Raw genomic sequence first — 25,633 nt, forward strand, 5'->3', positions numbered from 1 at the left:
CATCACGTTTTCTCTACTGGAAGGGCACTTCATCACGTTTTCTCCACTGTAAGGGCACCCTAGAGGGCACTACATCACGTTTTCTCTACTGGAAGGGCAACCCAGAGGGCACTACATCATGTTTTCTCTACTGGAAGGGCACCCTAGAGGGCACTACATCACGTTTTCTCTACTGGAAGGGCACCCTAAAGGGCACTTCATCATGTTTTCTCTACTGCAAGGGAACCCTAGAGGGCACTTCATCACGTTTTCTCTACTGGGAGGGGACCCTAAAGGGCACTTCATCACGTTTTCTCCACTGTAAGGGCACCCTAGAGGGCACTACATCACGTTTTCTCTACTGGAAGGGCACCCTAGAGGGCACTACATCACGTTTTCTCTACTGGAAGGGCACCCTCAAGGGCACTTCATCATGTTTTCTCTACTGGAAGGGCACCCTAGAGGGCACTACATCACGTTTTCTACACTAAGAGGGAACCCTAGAGGGCACTTTATCATGTTTTCTCTACTGGAAGGGCACCCTAGACGGCACTTCATCATGTTTTCTACACTAAGAGGGAACCCTAGAGGGCACTACATCACGTTTTCTGTACTTATTATTTTACACCGCTGGTAATTTTCATATTAGACCGGAGGGGGGCGGGGGGAGAGGCAACATGTTAAAGTTTCATTCATGAAATCATTGAGGTGACCTTTGCTGAAGTGTCCTCCAACACAGTGAATCATAAGCTTCACTTTTCCTTGTTTTGACCTTTGACCCCGGGTTTTTCCATGACTGAAGAGAGTTGGTAAAGGTGTTTCCATTGTTACTGTTTGACTATATGATGACGACATACAAGAGGAAATATGAATGGCATATGAAGTCTTAGTTTGCTACATGTTTCTATATCATTGAACTGTACAGCACATCTACTTTCAAACATCTGACGATTAAACACATTTAAATCATGCATGAAAATCAGAATCCGTCTGAGTGGACCGGGTCAGTTGTACATGGTCATTTGGAGCCACTGGAACCAATCAGAGAACAGAAAAAACATTTAGTTGAAACTCACCTGGTTTAATGACGAACATTAATATACACAAACATACACAACTGTTCAAAAGTTATAAATCTCCTGCCACAAAAGCTTGCGTTAGTTACTTTATTTTCACATCTGAATAAAGAAGCTGCCAAACGGAGGTGTAAATATTAAAGTCATTTATATTCAGACAGTAAAATAAATATCACACCTGCTACCTCTATTTTTGTATTTCTTTCAATTCTTCATTCAAAGTATTTAAAGCAGAGAAAGAGGAAGGAGTCGGTGCCGATATAAGTCCATGTTCTTACCTGTCTGTAGCTCACAGTTACACTTCCCATTCCCACCATGTCGAATGCATGAAATTTGTCTGCAAAAGAGGACAAAGATTATTGAGAAACATGAACTGTGATGGCAAATATTTCTATTTTTTCCTGCCTGTAGCACCAGGTGTGTCGAGACATCTTGCATTATTTTTAGGACACTAAATGGATTTTTGAGAAGCTTTTCTAACTATGTCAAGTTTTTTCAAATCACTGTTTCCAGGTGAAACCTGAATGTTAGTTTTGTCACCTGATTGAACTTTATAGATCAATGTATTGCAGTTTAAATGTATAACGATCAGATAGTTTAAATTACATTGTAGTTAAGGGCGTGGGATCCGTTTCAACATTCGGGGAGACACCTATTACTTCTTATTTTTATTATTTTTTAAAATATATTTATTTAGCATTTATTTTTCATTATGCAAAAAAGGGGGCTGCCATTCAAAGTGTGTCATGGGGTCAACGTTTCACCTATTGGTTGATCGGCATCAAAGTGCATAGATATATTCATTAAAATAAACAAAGGCATTTAAATTTTTTTTAAATAAATGCAAAAATAAAAATAATAAATATAAATAAATAACAATAAATAAATAATTATTTAAAATTAAAATAATTATTAAATAATTAAATACAATAATTAAAAATAGTAAATAATTAATTAATAATAAATAAATTAAAACAGAAATATCAATTTATGCCATATTTTATCAATTCATTATTTTTTTATATCATTTTTGGTACATTTAATGACATATTAATTTATTTATTTTTGATTTCGGCATCATATCATTGCTGTAAATACAAACTCCCTATACATGCCGGCCTCGTAGTGAAAATTACCAGCATTATTTTGGATGCAAACATGACATAGCATAGGATTTCATGAAAACTGTAACTCCCTCCCCCCATGTCCCTCCCTTACGGATCATGCTCTCCAGTTTCATCAGCAGGTACAGGAAGCCGGGGTAACTGATGGTCATGTCCGGCTCCGTGTATCTCAGTCCAACCAGCTGTATTATCAAATCATCCACCTGGATGCCTGCAGCAGAGACACGCCAGACCAACAAACACAGTTCAGAATAAAAAAACACTTTATTCAACATGATGTATGTGCAGTCAGTTTGGAAGAAGATGTTATTAATGTCTGAACTGTATTTGAAACTATGATGACACCAAAAATATGATTCTTGATCTAATAATTCAATGATAAATGTGACATTTATCTATAAGCAAATGAAGTCAGATTAATATAACAAGTTACTTCCACCTTTGAGAACAAACTATGTTAAAAAGCAGAGAAGAAGAGGAACAGAGAGGAGGCCTGGCTCCCTCTGCTGGTCGGATGAGTTTCCCCTGACGGAGCATTACACGGCTGTACACGTGTTACACATGAACCGATAGATGCAGCTGATAAATGTATTAAATGTGAATCTATTTATGCGTCTGTGTGTCCTCAGTCCTACCTGCTGCCTTCAGAGCGGGGGTGACCTCTTTATACTCCAGGAGCTTTGTGTTGTTCTTGTCAAACACCAGGAAGATATCCTGAAAAAACATGAAAAAACTGCATATAAACTGACATAATGTCTTCTTATTTTACTCATTACATAATGCTCAATAATGGACAGACTTCTGAAGGAAAGGATTTTGTCCTACTGATGAAATTCATGATGAAATAAAAAGAAAGTATGCTACAATTACAATTCTGAGCAACATGAGAGTAAAATCTGGATGTTTTTATCAGTATGATGAGTTTAAACTTAAAATGCTGTTGCCATGCAATACTCACTACTACAGTGGACTAAACTGTGGTACACGTACCTCTGGTGGTACGCAAGAGACTTGCTAAAAGACAAACAATCAGCCTACAACTGTCCAAGTCCATTAACTGGCCCAAGTCAGCAGCTTCTGTACTTCTGTACTGTGACGTATTCCCCAGTGAAACGGAGTATTTGTGACAGTGTTGTTCTCATTACTGATGTGTTGATGATCTTACCGTCCACCTCCTGATCTTATCCCACAGACTCTGGAACTCTGGCCAGCTCAGCCGAGCGTTGCCTTGGTCCTGCTGAAACACTGAGGTCAAGGAACAAAACCAGACAAACACCAACAACCCTCAACACTGACAAACAGGTGACAAATGATATAGGAGGAGGAAGAGGAGGAGAGAAACTAATAAATAAATGGTAATAATAATAATAATGTTAATAAATCATTTCAATAAGTTCATAATAATAATAATAATAATAATAATAATAAGTATATGCATATTAAATATAACTATGAATTAGAAATAAATGCGTACATAAATGGCAATAATAATAATGATGATAAGTAAGTTCAAAACTAAATAAATAAATAATAATAATAATAACGAGCATTTAAATATAAATAATAAATATAACTATAAATAATAAATAAATGCATAAATATATATTGATAATAACAATGTTGATAAGTTAGTTCAATAACTACATAATAATAATAATAATAATAATAATTGAAAATATAAATAAATATACAAATAAATAATACATATAGTAGAATTGTACTGCATTACACAGAGAGGTGTTTCTGTTATTTAGCTTAACCTCAATGATGTAAAAAGGGGTGGACAAAATAATAGAAAACACCTGTCAGTGCTCTTTTGCAGAGAAACAGTATTCACCAACATTTTTTCCCAGGTAGGCAGGTAGTGGTGGAAAGTAACTGAGTACACAAGTTCTGTACTTCATGCATATGTTTCGAAAATATTGATCCAATCAATCAACTCATTTGGTGAGGATCACCAAAAAGAGTTTTTTAAACATCAATATGTTCTAAAAGAATATTGAATTTTCATAGAGGTTTGTTGTTGTTCACTGTTATTCTTTGTTTTTACTGTAAAATGCTATAAATAGAGCCTGGATAGCTCAGTCGGTAGAGCATCAGACTTTTAATCTGAGGGTCCAGGGTTCAAGTCCCTGTTCAGGCGATACCAGTTTTAAAATACTAGAAGCAGACGGCAACAACAAGAAAATCATTCAGGAGCTAAATCTTAGGTTTAAATCATAGACTGTATATATGAAGGAGACGTAGTCACAGATGGTTTGTGGATTTAGTTTCTGAAGCTTTGAGTTGGGTAGTTAGCTTAAACTGGAGCTTAATTACATACAGAACTAAATGATAAAAAGTACGGATAACACACTTTTAATAATAAAAAATACTGCAATATAGATGTTAAAAAAAACAGATGATGTACAAACTACCAAACTCAAAGCTTCAGAACCATAATCCACAAACTAATCGGTGACTACATCTCCTTCATATATACAGTCTATGATTTAAACCTAAGATTTCCTGCTGAATGATTTTCCTGTTGTTGCCGTCTGCTTCTAGTATTTTAAAACTGGTATCGCCTGAACAGGGACTTGTAGCAGAGTAATAATACAATGTAATTCTTTTTTTTACTCTAATATGTGATAAATAGAGCCTGGATAGCTCAGTCGGTAGAGCATCAGACTTTTAATCTGAGGGTCCAGGGTTCAAGTCCCTGTTCAGGCGATACCAGTTTTAAAATACTAGAAGCAGACAATAACAACAGGAAAATCATTCAGGAGCTAAAACTGGAGTTTAAATACATACAGCAGTAAATGATAAACAGTACGGACAACATACTATTACTAATAATAAACAAATACTGCAATATAGCCATAAAAAAAAACATGACAGACAAAATTCCCAACTCAAAGCTTCAGAAACTACATCTCCTTCATATATACAGTCTACGATTTAAACCTAAGATTTGGCTGTTGGATAATTTCCTGTTGTCGACGTCGTCTGCTCCTATTATCTTAAAACTTATCTCGCCTGAACAGGGACTTGAACCCTGGACCCTCAGATTAAAAGTCTGATGCTCTACCGACTGAGCTATCCAGGCTCTATTCATAGTGTTTTACAGTAAGAATAAAGAATTACAGTGCACTATTACTCTCCTATTGTTCCTCTACTGTGGTATTAATAGTTTAAAAACATATAGAGCTACATCACAGCTTTAACATGATCAATAAGACATTTCTGTTCTGAATTTATTTTTTATCAGTTCTTCACTCGTGGTCGGGTCATCTGTCTGCTAATACTGAAATGTGATATTTTAAAAACATTTTTTTTTTTTAATTTCTGATACCGAGTGTGCTCATTCAGATATAATAGATAGATAATGACAGACAGATATAATAGACATAATATTCAAGGATACATCCATGAGGACCACCAGGCTCTTGCAGTGCTCCAGTTCCAAGTACTTCTCACTGCCGGCCAACACTGAGCACAACAAATGAGATCATCAGTGGACATTTTAACATGCAGGCATTACACATTGTTATGTTAATGAGCCTCTAATAGCGGGTTTCAGTAGAGGTGGGTGTGGATCCCAGCTCGTACAAACAAGGCCAAATTACTTATCTCTATGAGACCCACAATAGACCTGTTTCTGTCTGTTTTTAGGGGGGTACAGGGGGTGTTTAGGGGGAGATAGAAGGTCAACACTAGATGTCACATAGAAGTGGTGTACGTCATCTGAAAGCTGGGAACCTGAAGATTAATTGGAGATGCAGCTCAGCACTGTGTGTCAAGTTGTTCTAGTCATAAATCAGAAATAAACATTAATTAATTAATTGTGAAGGTGTGTAAGGGTTTAGAACATTATGATAGAAGTATGTGATGGTCATCTCCATGCTCTATTATGTCTCATAAGTTGTTGCAGCAATTTTTGGGTTGATATTTGTTACGTAGATTTGGTGCTAAATTTAACCATTCTTTACCACTTGAGAATTGATAAAAATGATCAATAATCCCTCCAAAATTCCACATTAAGACACCAAGACCTTGAGGAACACCATAGAAAAAGCCATGCTGTGATTTGGTTTCAAAAACGTTTTGAGATTTCTGCAAGAATTGCATTTTTCGGCAATTGGATGGCGAGCTCTTCTGTTGTGTAAACTGCTCAGAAACCCCCTTATTGTCAATCTAGCTAGGAAAGCCATCCATCCTCTGAATGCTCTAGGTCTCTAGTTTGATTCATCCATCCTCTGAATGCTCTAGGTCTTTAGTTTGATCCATCCATCCTCTGAATGCTCTAGGTCTCTAGTTTGATCCATCCATCCTCTGAATGCTCTAAGTCTCTAGTTTGATCCATCCATCCTCTGAATGCTCTAGGTCTCTAGTTTGATTCATCCATCCTCTGAATGCTCTAGGTCTCTAGTTTGATCCATCCATCCTCTGAATGCTCTAGGTCTCTAGTTTGATTCATCCATCCTCTGAATGCTCTAGGTCTCTAGTTTGATTCATCCATCCTCTGAATGCTCTAGTTCTCTAGTTTGATTCATCCATCCTCTGAATGCTCTAGGTCTTTAGTTTGATCCATCCATCCTCTGAATGCTCTAGGTCTCTAGTTTGATTCATCCATCCTCTGAATGCTCTAGGTCTCTAGTTTGATTCATCCATCCTCTGAATGCTCTAGTTCTCTAGTTTGATTCATCCATCCTCTGAATGCTCTAGGTCTTTAGTTTGATCCATCCATCCTCTGAATGCTCTAGGTCTTTAGTTTGATCCATCCATCCTCTGAATGCTCTAGGTCTCTAGTTTGATCCATCCATCCTCTGAATGCTCTAGGTCTCTAGTTTGTGGCTGTAAAGTTTCATGAGGCTGTGATTATCCTAGAGGTCACCACAGGTCATTTTATACAGTGAGGTCAAGTTTTAAAAATTGGTCTCACTACAATGAAATGTCTCCTAACATCATCACACATGAATACAGTTGGGCTCACTGGATCCACAAGAGTCATTCCAGATGAACATGTGATACTAAAATCAAATGACGTAACCACTATAGACGTTATTGTGTTTCCTGAGAGAATCCTTCGTTTCTGTTTTGTACACAAAAACAACATCAAGGTTGACGTGTAACTTGTTCCCACCATCATTAAATTAATTGCACCACATTTTCTTTTGAAAGAAACAAGATAGAGCAAGTCGATCGATCCACCCACGAGAGCAGACAGAGAGAACCACTGACCTCCTCCTTGTATGACCTCCGTCAGCAGGTTGTGGAGGTGCACTGGTTTGCAAAGTCCTTTCTGATGACATAAAGCAGGGAACATAAGGGTCAGCGTAACACACTCCTCTTCTCACATCTACATTCAGAAAGTACAGCTCCTCACAGCCTGTGGTTTAAACCAGTAATTATATATAACCTTTAGTATCTGTATTAACCTGCAGGGAGCAGCAGGAGGGTGGGGTTTACCATTTTACCTAATTCATTATTGTGATTGTCTAAACTGTGTGGGAACAATAGGACTTTTCCATACACATGTGCTGGCTTGGCTTGTCCCGGTTAGACTTGGTGCGTCAGCCCAGCACGGCACTGATTTGTATCTCCATTACAGGGTTACCCGCCCTAAGGCGTGTCTTTAACTGACGAGGGAGCTTGTCTGAAGTCGATGACGTTTAAAAGCAGCGGGCTGTGATCGGTGGTAAAAGGAGCGGCTGTAAAACAACGATAAACACATTTCATTTCCTATAAATTCTTCACAATAAAAGTTATTTTGTTATTTAAAAGCTTTTATTATGAAGCAGCAAAATCAGGAAATGTTGGGTTTTCATTTTCAGCACAAACTTAAAGGGTAACTTTGGTATTTTTGTACCAAACTGTGGGGGGGGGTCATCATGGGTTGGCCGCGGTCGGTGAGACGTCACACCGCTTGGAGGCGGGTCGGGCGTGATTTGACGCATTTAAACTGGTAATGGGAATGCTAATCAGCGCGGCATGGTTTGACTCTGCGTAGTCAAATGTGCCAAAAAAACACCACAAATGTGTTTTTCCAGCGTTGCAAACATCCGAGTGGCACCTTTAAAAGTTCAAACCTTGGATGTACAGCAGCCGTGTGCGAGTAAATCTCACCTTGTTGCAGTGCTTCTTGAACAGTTGTTTGACAGATTTAGGCGAAGGAAGAGCAGCCTGGTGAGGAAATGAAAGCTGCAGGAAGAAAATACAGAAACTTTACTTTCACAAACAAATCTCTACTGAACAACTTTTTAGCCATATAGTGCAGTTTCTTTTAATGTTTTTGAACATCAATATGTCAACAAATATTGAGTTTTCACAAAGGTAGAGGCTTGAAGACTGTAGCAGAGTAATACTACACTATGATTCTTGGTTCTTACTGTATATTACAGCTTATAGAGCCTGGATAGCTCAGTCGGTAGAGCATCAGACTTTTAATCTGAGGGTCCAGGGTTCAAGTCCCTGTTCAGGCGATGCAAGTTTTAAGATACTAGAAGCAGACGGCAACAACAGGAAAATCATTCAGCTGCTAAAACTGGAGTTTAAATACCTACAGAACTAAATGGTACAACAGTACGCACTTCACTCTTGTAGTTATAATAAACAGTTTCTGCAGGATCATTTTGATACGTCATTGCAGGACAAACACAGGTGTAATTGATCAAATTCATTAATTATCATTGTCAATTATCAGCATGCACAATACCAAGTAAAGGCCCGGGCACACCTCAATGGATCAGAGACATAATTAATGTTATCAATTACCCCTGTGTTCACCCTGCAATGACATGACAAAACGGCTGCTGTGAAGACGACATATCACTATACTGTATGTAACAAACTGTATGACACAAACACTGAAACTATACATATACAGTTCAGTTTGATATCTGCATTGCAGCATTTGTTTATTATTACTACTAGAGTGAAGTGCGTATCGTTTCTCATTTAGTTCTGTGTGTAATCAAACTCCAGTTTTAGTAGCTGAATGATTGAATGTAACTGAATGATGACAACTGATTGTTGTCGTCATCTGCTTCTAGTATTTTAAAACTTGTCTCGCCTGAACAGGGACTTGAACCCTGGACCCTCAGATTAAAAGTCTGATGCTCTACCGACTGAGCTATCCAGGCTCTATTTACAGTGTCTTACAGTATAAAGAAAGAATCAGAGTGTACTATTACTCTTATACTGTCTTCAAACCTCGACCATGGTATCAATATTTTAACATATTGATCTACATAACAGCTTTAACATGATCAATAAAACATGTCAGGCAAGAGAGTTTTAAGGTTCAATACTTGAGCAAAAGTGTCCGATTGTTAATTCACCAGAAATCAAAGTACTTTAAGAAAATATGCTCAGCTCTCAGTGGATCTTATATTTCATGTTTGCATCAACAGACTACTTGAGAAATGAGTCGCTACCCCGACTGAGCTATCGAGGCTTTACTGAGACTCTCTCACACACTAACTTCTGACTTTTATCTCCAAACGCTGGTGAATTTAGTTTAAAGCCTGGTCTACTTCACCAGCTGAATATTTAGTTATTTTTAGTGACTGATTTGTGTCCTACCTCTGTTACTGAAGAGATCTCTTGTGGTGGTTTTTGGGCTGGACTGGAAGAAAAATAAAATGAAAACATAATTAGAATTTATAATCACAAATGCTAAAGTCCCAACAGCTCTATCATCATCATGGCTGATTAATGAACCGTCGACTCGAACACGCTGTGTTAAATATAATGCAAGTTCATCTCACTTGGCCTGCAGAGTGCACTCTATTATGACAACAAGTTATACATTTTTGAATATTGATTTAAGCCACTGGTTCCCAACATCCCTGTCTGAAAAGTGAAGCCAATGCTGACGTGTTTTAAACTGTCATTCTTTCTAACAGCCAGCAGGGGGCGACTCCTCTGGTTGCTAAAAGAAGTCTGATTGTATAGAAGTCTATGAGAAAATGAGCCTACTTCTCACTTGATTTATTACCTCAGTAAACATTGTAAACATGAGTTTATGGTCTCAATCACTAGTTTCAAGTCTTCTTCAATACAGCATGATGTTCATTTAGTAAATTATGGTTCCATTTAGAGTCAAATAGACCATAAAGCAGGGGATGCTCTAGGGCGGGACTACCTTGTGATTGACAGGTCGCTACCACGGCGGTGTCCGGTCTGGGAGTTGTCCATGTTTTCGTCTTACAACTTTAACTCTTTCACCGTGTGATCTCAGTTCATGAAAGTTAATTGTAAAAATGTTGGTCGCCTAAAAATGTCTTATTCAGCGTTTGGTTGTACTTAGCTCCACCCTCTCGTATCACTTTTGGTTGCAAATACCAAGATTTCGACTAATAAAACACTGAATTTATCGAAAAAGAAGCCTATTAAGTAGGCATGAGTGTTAAGAATAAAAAAAAATACACAATAAAGACAAAGAATTCTATTAAAAGTTCCTAAAAATAAGAGGAAAACTCGTCTCTGATTGAATATTCACAGGAAATAATCTGCCCAAAATTCATCCAAATGGCTCGTTTTACACAAACTTCCTCCTGTTATTGCGTTTACTATTCAGGTTAATTGTATAGTTTATCGGTTCTGTACTGTTATTGTTAATATGCATTGAATATAATATTAAATATCAATAAAATATGTCACTTAGTCAGGAGTTGTTGTTTACTCATTGATAGAAAATGGGACTCTGTAATACAGCATGTAACCTCAAACTTCCCTCAGTGATAACAAGCCCTCTGAGGTTTCTTCATCTCATCAGAAGGTTTGAAGACCGTCCTTTTGCACTTGAAACACACAGTTTGATGGTATTTTTTTTACTTTCTAAACTCTGTCTGCAGCCGATTGATTCATGACTCACATGGCAGCGTTGCCCTGCTCTGTCAGCACGCGCAGGAGGAACGCTCCCTGCTGATTGGACTCTGCGGTTGAAGGGACGATGATGTAGTGACCCGGTAGAAGGGAGCCACGAAGGACAACCTCCCGGCGTGAGGAGTAATGAGGGCTGCGGAGGACCGGGCGGTGCGCACTCAAGTCCTCAGGCGACAGGTAAGTGTTCTTAGGATGGGCCTGGAGAGAGAGAACACACTTATAATACCGTGCATGGATATACAAACTACTGAGATAATACATATACATATATACTGTGTGTGTGTGTACCGAGTAAACATGCAGGGCTAAAGCCAGGTTAATGCCCCGACGTCTCTGGTGTTTCTGCATCAGAGCCAAGATGAAGGAGCATTTCTCCTTGGAGTTGGCTGAGCCGCTGTCCACCTCCGTCAGGCTGAAGTAGAACTGAGGGTTCTGCCAGAACAAACCTGGAAACATGCATGTAGGAGTTACGATTAAAAAGACAAGTAAAGCTCCTCGTGTGGGTGACCATCTTCTATGTGAAGGTACAGACTTATACTCTGTCAGAGTCACACTAACACTTGTGCATTGGGCTGCGGAACAATCAAATCTGATCTTAAAGTTGACAGACCAGTCAAACAAGAGTCAATTCCATCTCATCCTCCGAGATCAACGTCACATCTGGCTGGCAAACAATGAACTGGACTCCAGTATATTTATGTTGTGAATAAAACTCTTTTAGGTCGGGACGTTTTTGTCTGATCCTAATACTAATGTGACGCAGTCAGAACAGGGAATTTAAACTTTTAAACTTAAAGGGATAGTTCATGTGTTTTGAAGTGCGGTTGTTTGAGGTACTGATCTATAGTCAGTGTATTACCTACAGTAGATGACGGTCAGCACACCAAAGTAAAGCAATGTACTGCTGTGGATGGGGGCAGCAGCTAAACGGATTTTAGACATCTAAAAAAAAATCAGTATCAGTTTAAGTGTATGCTATATTTAGAATATTTTCACCGCAGTCAGACAGCCCTTTCTGACGGGGAACTGAAGCCATTATCTATGCTCTCGCTAAAGCCACCGGACTCCATTGAAAAAACAGTAATTTTACCTTGAAGAACACAGCAGTTGCTGGTCTACCGCTGCATGTTTGTTTATTTGTTTGTTTGTGTTACTTTGGTTAGCTCAGACTCACCAAAGTCACACAATAACACAAACAAACTAACCGACCGAGGCAGCGGTAGACCAGCAACTGCTGTGTTCTTCAAGGTAAAATTACTGGGTGTTTTTGTCAATGTTTCGTTGCTTTGGCGAGAGCGTAGATAACGGCTTCAGTTCCCCGTCGTAAAGGGCTGCCTACAACGAGGTAAACTGGTGAAAATATTCTAAATATAGCGTACACTAACACTGATTTTTTGGGTGGCAAGTCAAGATGATCTTTACTTGCACGATTTTCTTTTTACACATATTTGTATGATCATTGTTAGAGGGAGTCTGCGATCTAAGATTTTCATTTTTTCTCTGTAATTGGTGTGCACAAAATAAATAAGTTGAAACTTGAAACAAATGTTCATGTGCCAAATGTTCTGTAAGTTGGGTTGTTGTTCATTTTTCAGTGGTGTGGTGTGACTCAATAAGAGAAGAGAAGATTTGCCATAAGTGAAAGTTAAATCCGACCACACCTACACAGACAGACTGTTGTACCGTGGCACCACTTTGGTACGTATAAAAACGTGTCTCAGCTTGATGTGTTGACAACTAATCCTAAAGCACAACGGATCATTAACCTCGTACAAACAGACCAAAGCAGCAGGGCTTTTCCAAGTGAACGCTGTTATGCAAATAATGAACAGGAGTCTGTTTCAACAAAAAACAGGGACAACATAATTACCTGCACTATTGTGGCTCACATATCTTATATTATTTAAAGGGTGATAAACACGCTGCAGTAAATATACTGGGCTTAGCTAAAATGCTAATTTCACCAGTGGCCCAAATCAATTATTAGGACAACAACACATGCTTCTCATCACCCTGCTGAGAAATACTGTCCTCACAGTAATTTATCATTTCTGATTGACTCTGTTTTGCTGTCATTTCTTTCATTAAAAGCTGCTGTTATTTAAACTTCCTTCCTGCAGATGTTTCACAGGCTAAAGGGAATCATTCCTCCTGAATCAGGAAAACAAGATGCTTCTTATTCAAATATGATTAAAAAAAGTCTCCACTAAAGGTTCTCCCCTCAGATTAAGTAAATAATGGTCACAGTTTGAGAGTTACACAAGTTACCATACACAGAACAATAACAACACAGACATGTTTCACCATGTTTCATCATGTGTCTTACCTCCTTGGGGAGAGCCTCCTGCTGTGATGCGCGGGACCCAGTTCCCATGATGCATTATGCAGCACCACGGATCCACTCCTTCGCTGAGAGCTTCAGTCAGGTGACAAACCTCCATCAACTCAAAGTGCTGTCGAAAGTCTGACACCAACATCCTGATGGAGAGAGAAACTGGTGAGTTGATTATGGTGAGTATTTTTTATCTGTTCAAAATGAACCTTAAAGGGAGATTTGTCAAGTATTTAATACTCTTATCAACATTAAGTGGACAAATACGCTGCTTTATGCAAATGTATGTATATATTTATGATTCTAAATCAATTAAAACACAAAACAATGACACATTTTGTCCAGAAACCCTCACAGGTACTGCATTTAGCATAAAAAAATATGCTCAAATCATAACATGGCAAACTGCAGCCCAACAGGCAACAACAGCTGTCAGTGTGTCAGTGTGCTGACTTGACTATAACTTGCCCCAAACTGCATGTGATTATCATAAAGTGGGCACGTCTGTAAAGGGGAGACTCGTGGGTACCCATAGAACCTATTTTCATTCACATATCTGGAGGTCAGAGGTCAAGGGAGCCCTTTGAAAATGGCCATGACAGTTTTTCCTCGCCAAAATGTAACGTAAGTTCGGAGCGTTATTTAGCCTCCTTCTTCTACAAGTTAGAATGACATGGTTGGTACCGATGGAGTCTTTAGGTTTTTTAGTTTCATATGATACCAGCATCTTGTCTGGCTTTAAAACTGAGCCACTACAACCTGTGAAAGACTGATTGTGAGTGTTATTTAACCTCCTTCGTGACAAGGTAGTATGACATTTGTAGTTTCATATGATGTCAGTATCTTCACTCTAGCTAGTTAACGCGCTATTATTATCGCGTTGACTTTGACAGCCCTAGAAGAAATACACACAATTAACTTTAAAACAGGCTAACCTTGTGTTAGCTGGCTTTAGTTATTCTCAGAACTGTCACCAAGTAACATTCAAGGACGAAAATAAATAGCTAATAATTTATGCAATAGTTAATAAATAAATGTTTAGCTAATAAATGTATTATCTAATGAAACTGTTCACATATTTCTTTTAAAATAATTTCATCTCTAACTGCAGAAAGCTGCAATGAAAACATCGTCCATATCATCATCAGTCACAATGTCACAGTGCCTGCCTTTTTTTTCTTTGACAAATGAAGAAGCATGTGTGCATGCGAGAAAGTAACGTCATGGATGAGCCGGCTTGTTTTCTTTGTGTAAACACACTGCGGTTCAGACTCGCAGTGTGTTTTGTTTCATGTTTGCAGAAGGCGGACAGTCAAAGTCAGAGTCATCTACGTCACAGAGAGACGTTCAAACTCACCAGAACTCCCCGTCCTCCCGTCTGACTCTGCCCAGTCTTTTCTGCTCCTCGACGCTCACTGTGCTCCACTCTGGACTGCACAGAGATAGAGAGGGAAGACTTTTATATTTATACACAAAATAAACATGGAAAATATGTATTTCAAAATGTTACCACTCCCTCAGGGAAAAAAACAGGTGTAAGGGAAATATGTTCATATTTGTCTTTCTTTTAGACATATTCTTGATTACAAGGTATGTAAATACAGATAAATGGAGCTATATCAGTTAATATGCATGAATTACTTCTGAATTTTTATCCAAAGCTGACTATCAATATTGTTTTTGCGGAAAACAGAGAAGAGGTGAGAAACATGAGAAACAATATCTATCTTGCTTCCTGTTTATAACCTTTTTATCCATCACCAACCTGATCTCATGGGAAGGTGAATATATTTGATTTTATTAATATTGTTATTCCTATATCTAGATTGTAATCAGGTTTTGTTCCACTTGGACTGAGGCAGGCAGACGGATGCAAAACAAACAAACAATTTTATGTAGCTTTAAAGAGAGAAATTCATTAATGTTGTTAAGTTAACATCTTCATGAATACATTTTCGTGTAACAGTTACACAATAAATTGAAAACCTGTGTGTACCAACCCTTGCAAGTCACTCCAGGGCCCCTCCCACTCTGTGTTGCCCCAGGGGTTGAGGATTCGTACCAAATCCACGGCGCCGTTCGCCGTCTTCACCTGGCAGTGGAGGACAAACAAATGCAGAAAGAAAAGCAGTGAGAAGAACAGGCCATGACGAATGCATCCTCCATTTAAAGAACTTAAAGGGATAGTTCAGGTGTTTTGAAGTGGGGTTGTATGAGGTACTGATCCATAGTCAGTGTATTACCTACAGTAGATTGAGTTTGGAGAAACAGACAGGAGTATCAGCACGGGAGCAAAACAATGTACTGCTGTGGACGAGGGCAGCAGCAAAACACATTTTAGACACCTAAACCATATTTAGGATATTTTCAGTGCTTTACCTCGCTGTCAGACAACCCTTTCTGATGGAGAACTGATGCAGTTTTATCCATCTTTACTCTCTCCAAAGCCACCAGACTCCATTGAACAAACCTATAATTTTACCTTGCAGCACACAGGAGTTGCTGGTCTACTGCTGCCTCCATCGGTTTGTTTATATTAATGTGTGACTTTGGTTAGTTCGGATTCACCAAAGTCACACAATAACACAAACTAATCAACCGACTGAGGCAGCGGTAGACCAGCAACTCCCGTGTGCTGCGAGGTAAAATTATAGGCATCTTTTATTGCAGCTTCAAATTCAGATAAAAAAATCAGAGGTTCTAATCAGACTTTTGCCAAAAAACATATCCAAAGCATGCTGCTGCCAAGATTGCCTTTATATATAATATAATAATAGTATATTTGGACTTGATGTGAAGCAATTACCATCGGTGGTTATTTTGTTTTAGGTCAAGTCAAGCTCTCAAAATAAGAATGTTAACTTTATTTACCTGCTCTACTGCAGTCAGAGAGTAGGCATGTCTGAACATGATGCCCAGTTCATCTCTTTGCTCCAGAGGACCCTGAAGGGAAAAAAACATCCACCCACAGTCAGGACAGAAGGACAATGTGACTCATCCCATAAAAATAAACCTTCAATGGGAACACGTTCTGCTCCGGTGTTTCCCAGCAGGTCCAGGGGATTTAAACTAGACCTAACAAGTCAAATCCTGCCCCCGTCACGCCCCCGCTAACCTCCTCCGCGTACCTGACAGTTGGCACAGTTGATGAGCGCTCCTTTAGCCAGCAGGTGTCTGAGGAAGGCCGGCAGCTTTCTGGGCAGCGAGGCGATGTTCAAAACCTCAGCCACGCCGCCCGTCATGTCGACCATGGCCTCATGAGGGAAGCCCATGTCCAGAGCTCTGTAGCCACCTTTCAGCCTGGGACAAGAGACACAGAGAGGACAAAAACATCAGATTCAAGGTTGTAAACAGACAAACAAGGTCTTATTGAGCAGTACAAGTCTTGTGAGAGACATAAGAAAACAGGTAAACAGGTGAACAACACATAACGTCCAAGTACAATTAGAAAGGGAAACGTATGTAGAGATGAAAGGACTTCAGGATGATTTAACGCTGCACAGTTTGCTCTAAAGCCTCACAGAAGAGACCGGATGAACACTTTTATTTTTGTGACAAGTTTTTGGCTCATTTTGGCAATTCTGATAAAACTTTTTAAAATTGTGAAACCTGGGAATCCAGATGATTAATTGAGGAGAAATGCTGACAGACAAGCAAGATATGCAACATTAAATCTTGAGTCAGACAGCGAAGCAGCTAGACAGAACAGCTGGTTGAATAAAGTGATGAATATCCATATCCGAAGGCATTTTCAAACAGACGCCGATCGACAAGGGAGATATGTAAAAGGTTTTCAATTACAGACAGGTAAGAGAACCGCACAGTAACTGAGAAAGACTCCACAGATATATAACTATTTTACATGCAAAACATCTGTGAAAACATGTATGTGTTTATATATTTGTTATTTATGGTTATACAGTAGATTTTAGTGCTACCTGGAATTGGATGAAGTAACAATATCAAATAAAAAAAGCTACTAAACATGGACTTTTTGCAAATGAACATAAATTATGAAACATCTGTAACAGGCAGATTAAATCTCTGCCCTACAGGTCAGAACACGCAGTGTGAAACTATATGGACAGCATCCCGTTAAGGCTGGCCCAAACTAAAAGATTTATCAGATCTTAACAGATATGTAAAATGTGAGAGCGCCCACACATAACGACATGTTATATTCAATTTAAGAGCTTTGTTCCTATAGTGTGTGGAAAGCAACTTTCTGGACAAAACAGCACAACACACTAACAGTTTCATTCATGAACAACAAGAGTCTCGACTAAAAAAAAAACAGTACAAACATTTGTGTAAACAAACATGGTGAACGACGGGCAGGAAAAATTTGCGATGTTAGTTTTTACTTTGTACTGAAAATTCAGGAAGGATGTATGGATGAAGTCATGGAGACACGTTAAATAAACACTTGTGTTGTTGCCACAAATCAACAAGTTGGTCCTTCATTTCTGAGCTCCATCTTACTACTACTTTATGCTTCACGTTTTGCATTAGCTCGTGCGTTAGCCGCGGCTGCCATGACGGCGGTGGCTGTCTTTCCTTCTTCAGTCAGCTTGGTTCTGTATTGGCTATCGTTCTGTCCCACGTGACTGCGTTATCATCTGTTCTCGGGGTTCCCCACACACAACAGGAGATCCGATTGTAAATATTTAACATGTTTGATATTTACGATTTGAAATCGGTGCGGCCAGGATGTAAAAAACACTCTTAACATACACAGATCACACCACAGGAACATCTGGAATCTTTAGAACCATCAAACAATCAGGGTATTGCTGACGATTGTCGGGAGGGGAGAATCGGGCCTAAAATCGGCTTGATTCTCGTGCAGTGTGTACGAGGCATTATTTGATTTTAGATTTCTTGTGCACAGGTGAATATTTTTGTCCTGATCGCAGTGCCCGACGAAATGTCAAAGGGTTCACAAAAAGAAAAACATTAGAAGCACTTATTTGTGTTTAGTTTCAAAATTAAATATCTTCGAGGTGCCCATGGGGAAAAAGTGTCACAATTCATGGGATGTTATTACTCTCACAAGGTTAACCATATTCTGCAGTTGCATCCAAATGAGGTAATGATTGACAAACACACACTGATTGACGGAGACTCACTTGGCGTAGGCCTTCTCCAGCAGGGAGCTCCAGAACTCGTGTTTTTCTGGGGAGTTGAGGTAGATCAGTTTGTTGTCCTGAGTCAGCAACAAGTCGTCTATCCTCACCTCCTCCCACTGACCGTACTGCCAGAACTACAGAGAGACAGAGGGAGTGGTGGTTTTACAAAGAACATAAAAAGGCTTATATCCTTTCCTTTATGTCAGTTTCTCTTTTGTCGTTGTCTTTGATTATTTAACACTACAACTGCGGGTAAATACTGGCTTCTTGAGACTCTGCCGTGCTGCACAGACAACAGCATGTTAGGCAGCGTTCAGGTATTTACCCTGAAGGAGAAGCAGCCGCTGTATCCGTCTTGGAAGCTCTGTCCTAGAGGCATGACCTTCTTGAGCAGGGAGCGATGCACGGAGAGAGACGCGATAGCAGAAAGTAACCAGCAGTCATCTGAGGACAGGAGGGTTGACAAGCAGGTCAGGTTATAAGGAGGGTGCATCCTTCAAAGTTTGCATTTCAACAAGGCCTGTCAAAGGTAACGCGATAATAACGCGTTAACACACATTTGTTTTAACGCCACTAATTTCTTTAACAGAATCGATCTTTCGGAGGTTGAAGTGGACTCAGTTTTAAAGCTAGAGCTAAGATACTGGCATCATATTGAACTAGAAAACATAATGAATCTATCGGTACCAACCATGTCATACTAGTTTGTCGCAAAGGAAGCTCCACACTAAGTTTTAGCGAGGAAAAACGGCCATGGCCATTTTCAAAGGAGTCCCTTGACCTCTGACCTCAAGATATGTGAATGTAAATGGGTTCTATGGGTACCCACGAGTCTCCCCTTTACAGACATGCCCACTTTATGATAATCACATGCAGTTTGGGGCAAGTCATAGTCAAGTCAGCACACTGACACACTGACAGCTGTTGTTGCCTGTTGGGCTGCAGTTTGCCATGTTATGATTTGAGCATATTGTTTTATGCTAAATGCAGTACCTGTGAGGGTTTCTGGATAATATCTGTCATTGTTTTGTGTTGTTAATTGATTACCAATAATAAATATATACATAGATTTGCATAAAGCAAGCATTTTTGCCCACTCCCATGTTGATAAGAGTATTAAATACTTGACAAATCTCCCTTTAAAGGTACATTTTGAACAGATAACAACTATGGACAATCATGGGATTAATCTCAATTGAATATTTGAATTGATTGACAGCCCTAGTAATAAGTAGTAATTCATGGGGACAGAAATGTTGCTGCATAAAAGGAATGACTTGTTTGTTAATGTTGGAAGCCTGGACTATCAAACACTTGGTTTTGCTCTCTGCAGTGTATTCGTGGAGGAAGAGCAGGTTCAACCTGGTTGGTCCTCAGGCTCTCATAAAGGTCAGGTCCCTAACGTTGGTCACAACTAATGTACAAATACAGAAATTCCTAACAAAATTGTTGTATAACAAGTTGGGACCATGGCTGTACAAAGGGAGCTGGCCAGTCGGTTTTGATGCCAAAGGCTAACAAAGGTACCGCAACAAAATATGAAACATCCAGTAACCCGTTCTGATAATACAGCTGTCGGTTTGGGGCTGTTTAGTATACTGCTTCCTGACTCATTCCCCATCACAGTCTGCTCTTCACGTCATTTATCAGGTTGAATAACACCAGTCGGTAGCAGCTGTCACCCTTCATCAGCTGCAGGTGCATCAGGTTTTATTCATGCACCGGTGGATCCATCACAGATGGCGTGGCCTCTCTGGAGCTGCGTTATGTTGCTTTGAAAACTCACATCAGAGAGCTGATTGTCAAACTCTTTAATAGCTGACAAATGCTGCTACTTGACACACACTAATATAATCCTATTTAGTGTTAAAATACTGTTTGTGATTGCGATACTATGGATTTAAAGTTTCATTATGTGTTATCTGTTTATCCATTACTTTTGGGGATTTTTGTACCATATTCTTGAATTGTTTCTGAACATTGTTAACGGTTCTAACGACTGTTGGATTTATGCTGTTTACCTCCTCGGTTATTTTCTCCCATACTTGGTGCATGCATAGCAGTATGTGCGACAGGCTATCTAAGTCAGTCTTACATTATAGGGAATCTTTATGCAACAGGTAAATTTAAGTGTCTATAGCAAGTTTGACTTTAAGTTATATTGAAGACTATTTTTATGCAGCTGGCCCCAGGTTGACTCTCCTGACCTCAGTTTGCCTGTTGATATTTCTATATATTATATCAAGTTTATCCACCTTTAAAAAAAATACCAATGCATAAATAATGATTTATTACGTACTTCAAAGTTAATGTTTTTTACTCGACTGTCTTGTGGGAGAAGTGTGTCTCGTGTTTGTGGACTCATCGTGTCTGAACATACTGTGTTGTGTAACAGCTGTCTACTTACTGAGTTTTCCCTGGCGGACGTCCAGGCGCGTAGCTCCGTTCACTATGAACTGAGGAGACGAACATATCTCCTGGAAACAGGAAGGAGTTTGATGATTGGTTGAACAAAAAGAGGAGGAGGATGAGGAACAGGAAACTGTCAAATCATGCCAAATAAAACAGGATTCAGCTTGTGTGAACAGCACCATGAAAGGGAGTGGCAGTTTATTATTAAAGCATAATCTGGTAGCTGGTATCAAAGCAATGCGGCATAAATTTGGCACAATATCTGAAGGAGTATTTCAGCCGTCTTACCCAGAGTCAGATGGCAAGGTTGATATTAGTTTTGTCTCTGTGCAAAGTGTTTGAAATGTATAATTTTTGTAGATGTACGATAAATAATTTGTATATGATCGTCTCAAGTTAGTAGAAACAATCAGAAACAGCACGATAAACCACAGCCTCTCTGAAACACATTATAACCTTCATGAAGGATCTAGATCAGTGTATCTTTTGGTCATTCGATTTTCCTTTCACTAACGGATATTAAAAAACTAAAAATAAGTGGTTATTTGATTTTCGTTTCAAAATACAAAAAAATAAAATTGAAATACAAGGCGTTTTTCTTTATCAGGGTCAAAAAGGGATGAACCAAACTTAAAAAAACGGGTTGATTTTCATTTTCTATTTCTAAGGACAAAAAATGAAATCACTAGAACACAGAAACGAAAAAACGCCCCGTTTTTTCATATTCTGCAGCCAGAAGTTGCCATTTACAAAGTAAAAGCGCGTGTGAGGACGGTGATGAGTACGAGAGAAAAAAAGCACAGTGCTGCTGTGAAACTGAAGGTGATGGACATGGATCAGTACGTTGAAACATTAAGAGAGTGTGTCTCAGGGAAGAAGACATGTCACAGCACCGTCCTCATATGCGCTCTTACTTTGTAAATGGCAACTTCCGGTCACAGAATATGAAAAAAACGGGGCGTTTCTTCGTCTCTGTCTTCTAGTGATTGTTTTTTTTTTTTTTTTAAATATAAAATGAAAATCAACCCGTTTTTTAAAGTTAGTTCATCCCATTTAGACCCTGATAAAGAAAAGCGAGTTGTATTTCAAATATAATTTTTGTATTTTAAAATGAAAATCAAATAACCACTAGTTTTTTAGTTTTTAATATCAGTTAGTGAAAGCAAAATCGAATGTCCAAAAGATACACTGACCGATTTATTGCAAGGCTGTTGTATGAGAGTGTTATTTACAGTAATAATAAACTGAGTGTATTTTGTACACATCCTGTTGGATGTGGTTGATCTGAACTGCTCTGTCATCACTACCTAATGTTTGTTTTTGTGCAAAATCGCACGCACACACAATTACATACAGAAATCACTGCCATTACAACTGAAAGAACAATCAACGCCCATCAGTCAGTTCTCCAGGTGCAAACATCGACAGGTGGAACTAATCAAACACCGATAAGGATGTGACAGACGACATTAAAGGGAGACCTGCCAGCTGTGGATGACACGAGGTGGGCAGGAAGCTCTGCACATATTATTTGCTCGGATATTTAGTTTTACACTAAATTAATGAAAGAAGAGGCTGTATGTGATGGTATCAAGTAGCACCTGAAGGCAAAGTGTAACTCACATATTGGAGAATGTTTGATTAAGGGCTGTAATGTAATCCTATTGGGGCAAGCAAGTTATTATCTGAGCATATTTTTTGATGATTAATCCCGATTAACTATGGACAATCACACGATTAATCGCGATTAAATATTTTAATCGATTGTCAGCCCTACTTCTGAAGCTAAATAAACTCTTTAAAAAGCCTCTTGGATCAGCTGGAAAATGCATCGTCACAAAGTTGAAAACAGGCTGACTGTTTAGAGATACGTGGTTCTCACAGGACAGCGCCGCTACAAACACATGATGATCTTATAGACCATGATGCATTGCTGTAGATTAAATTAGCCAGGATATAAAGGAGGTCAAATGCAACATACACATTAATGCAGCAGTAATATTAATCCAGAAACATCAGATAGAATAGTGAAACACTTACTGCATAATGAGTACTTACTTACTTACTTTTCATACTTTAAGTACATTTTGCTGATAATACTTTGACTTTTACTTAAGTAACGGTTTGAATGCAACTTGTATTTGTAGTGGAGTATTTTCACAGAGTGGTAATAGTACTTTTACTGAAGTAAATGATCTGAATACTTCCTCCACTACTGAGTGTATTAATGGAAACTGGGATGACATCTTTCTTTCCCTCTCATTACCCTGTTTGTGTTTATTATAAGACACTGGTGCATAAAAACAATAGTGTTCACATCTGGCACAAGGAAACATCTGGCACAAAGCTCTAACTGGTTACAAATGTTATGTCATGTCTGATTCACAGAAAGATCCATGTGTGATTCACCGATAGTAAATGTGATTTTATGAGGCTGTTACGTCAGTATCAACAGCTTGATCGTGAATTTAGTTTATTTATTTATTATTATTTTAAATAAAAAAAATAATGTATTATATTTTTTATTTTTTTGTATTTATTTGTTCTGTTCTGTTTTATTTTATTGCTATTATTATTATTCCTGCCATATTTTTTCTCCTCTTTTCAATTTAAAGTTACTGTGATCTGTTATTATATGTACATATTATTTTATTTGTTATGGTTTAGGTTGTTGTAGTCATTTTTCCTAAGGAAACAATAAAAAGAAAGATTAAAAAACACAGTAAAAGTAAATAAAAAATACTGGCTTTAAAATATACTTAAAGTACCACAAGTAAAAGTAGTCATTATGCAGAATCATATTTTTATTTCTTTATATTAATCTTATTTCTTTATATTAATCTTGTCTCTGGGTGGAGGCTTCAGATAAGCCCAGTGGGTTTTTTGCCTCTTCCTGCACTCTATATCGTTATTTTTTTTGTTATGTTGTATAGTCTTAAATTGTGCAAAATAAATAAATTAAAAATTAAATAAATAAAAAATTAAATAAAAATAAATAAATAAATATATATATATATAATAAAATAAATAAATAAATATATATAAATTAAATAAATAAATAAATATATAATATTGAGACTTTTTTCTCGTAAACTAATGACTTTATTTTCATAATATTACAACTTGTTTCTCGTAAATTTATGACTTTTTTCTCGTAAACTTCTTATTTTATTCACATAATATCACAACTTTTTTATATATATATATATAATTACTAGATTATAATTATTGATGCATTAATGTGTTCATCAGCTGGTAAAGGTGTAGCTAATTACTAGTTGGGTAGCTTGTGAATTTCCACCCCCAGTTTATCTATCTATAACATTACATCATAATTTATTGATTGATTTTATATTTTGTTTAATTAATGTGAATCTGCAAAGGAACTTGTAAGTAAAAAGTTAAATATTTCCCTCCAAATGAAGTAAAGTAGAAATATAGCCTAGTATAAAATATATATATATATTAGTGTCAATCTTTGCTGTACCTTAGGTCGTTTCCACTTGACCCCTGCCTGCATCTCCAGCTCCCCCAGAGGGAAGTGGTAGTCCACGAACAGTCCGTCCCGGCCGACCTGCTGCACGTCCCCGCTCTCCGGATCCATGTCTCCGGTCATCAGGTCGGCCAGCCAGCGGCGGGACTGAGATCCGAGCAGCTCATCAGAACAGTCTGAAGGCAGGGAGCCTTCAGACGACACACTCAACGACTTGATCATGATGAAAACACCAGATATGAGCTCTGAACGGAGCTTCTATATAGGAACACAACAAACACTCAGAAGCAGAAGCCACTCCTCCTACAGGTAGGAGAGACACGCAGGTAGAGACGCTCACCTGGGCGAGAGGTGCACATGACGTCACTGCTGCAGGGTTTACCCTGACAACCAGGCACTCCCACATCTTCAGTTTAGTAGCCTATGATCTATTTAATACCACGGAGTATTAGGGCCACATTGAGGAGAATAATTTGAGAATAAAGTCATAATTTTATGAGAATAAAGTTATGGGTTTACGAGAAAAAAAGTTGTGATATGAGAATAAAGTCGTAAGTTTACAAGAAAAGGTCGTAAATTCGAAAATAAAGTCATAACTTTATGAGAAAAAAAGTCATAATATTACGATAGTAAAGTTGTAGGTTGACGAGAAAAAAAGTTGTGATATTATGTGAATAAAATAAGAAGTTTACGAGAAAAATGTCGTAATATTATGATAATAAAATCATAAGTTTACAAGAAAAAGTGGTATTGTTATGATAATAAAATCATAAGTTTACAAGAAAATTTCGTAATATTATGAGAATAAAGTCAGAAGTTTACAAGAAAAAAGTTGTATTATTATGAGTATAAAGTTATAGGTTTACGAGAAAAAAAGTTGTGATATGAGAATAAAGTCATAAGTTTACGAGAAAAAGTCGTAATATGAGAATAAAGTCATAATATTATTAGAATAAAGTCATAAGTTTACAAGAAAAAAAAGTCATAATATTACGAGAGTAAAGTTATAGGTTTATGAGAAAAAAAGTTGTATTATTATGAGAATAAAGTCATGAGTTTACGAGAAAAAGTCGTAATATGAGAATAAAATCATAATATTAGGTGAATAAAGTCATAAGTTTACGAGAAAAAGTCGTAATATGAGAATAAAATCATAATATTAGGTGAATAAAGTCATGAGTTTACAAGAAAAAGTCGTAATATGAGAATAAAATCAT

At 38.0% G+C, this 25,633-nt stretch overlaps 1 protein-coding gene and 5 non-coding genes across 6 annotated transcripts; 3 read left to right on the forward strand and 3 right to left on the reverse strand.

Annotated features, from left to right (window-relative positions):
- Positions 1 to 322: 322 nt before the first annotated feature.
- Positions 323 to 24,683, reverse strand: zgc:85932 (uncharacterized protein LOC405875 homolog). The gene is made up of 20 exons (XM_037774350.1): positions 24,411 to 24,683; positions 20,919 to 20,988; positions 18,837 to 18,955; positions 18,512 to 18,645; positions 16,511 to 16,682; positions 16,254 to 16,325; positions 15,383 to 15,474; positions 14,740 to 14,814; positions 13,377 to 13,528; positions 11,339 to 11,496; positions 11,040 to 11,248; positions 9,746 to 9,788; positions 8,288 to 8,362; positions 7,403 to 7,463; positions 5,586 to 5,650; positions 3,345 to 3,416; positions 2,815 to 2,893; positions 2,274 to 2,390; positions 1,334 to 1,392; positions 323 to 1,010 (listed from the first exon to the last, which is right to left on the reverse strand). The coding sequence occupies exons 1-20, from the start codon at positions 24,636 to 24,638 to the stop codon at positions 984 to 986; spliced, it is 2,079 nt and encodes a 692-aa protein (XP_037630278.1). The 5' UTR covers positions 24,639 to 24,683; the 3' UTR covers positions 323 to 983.
- On the forward strand, positions 4,250 to 4,322 carry trnak-uuu. The gene has a single exon. It is a non-coding gene; the product is annotated as a tRNA-Lys (tRNA).
- Positions 4,819 to 4,891, forward strand: trnak-uuu. Its single transcript has one exon. It is a non-coding gene; the product is annotated as a tRNA-Lys (tRNA).
- Positions 5,195 to 5,267, reverse strand: trnak-uuu. The gene has a single exon. It is a non-coding gene; the product is annotated as a tRNA-Lys (tRNA).
- trnak-uuu lies at positions 8,571 to 8,643 on the forward strand. The gene has a single exon. It is a non-coding gene; the product is annotated as a tRNA-Lys (tRNA).
- trnak-uuu lies at positions 9,231 to 9,303 on the reverse strand. Its single transcript has one exon. It is a non-coding gene; the product is annotated as a tRNA-Lys (tRNA).
- Positions 24,684 to 25,633: the final 950 nt, after the last annotated feature.

This window comes from Sebastes umbrosus, chromosome 7 (assembly GCF_015220745.1).
Source record: "Sebastes umbrosus isolate fSebUmb1 chromosome 7, fSebUmb1.pri, whole genome shotgun sequence".
NCBI classification, from domain to species: domain Eukaryota; kingdom Metazoa; phylum Chordata; class Actinopteri; order Perciformes; family Sebastidae; genus Sebastes; species Sebastes umbrosus.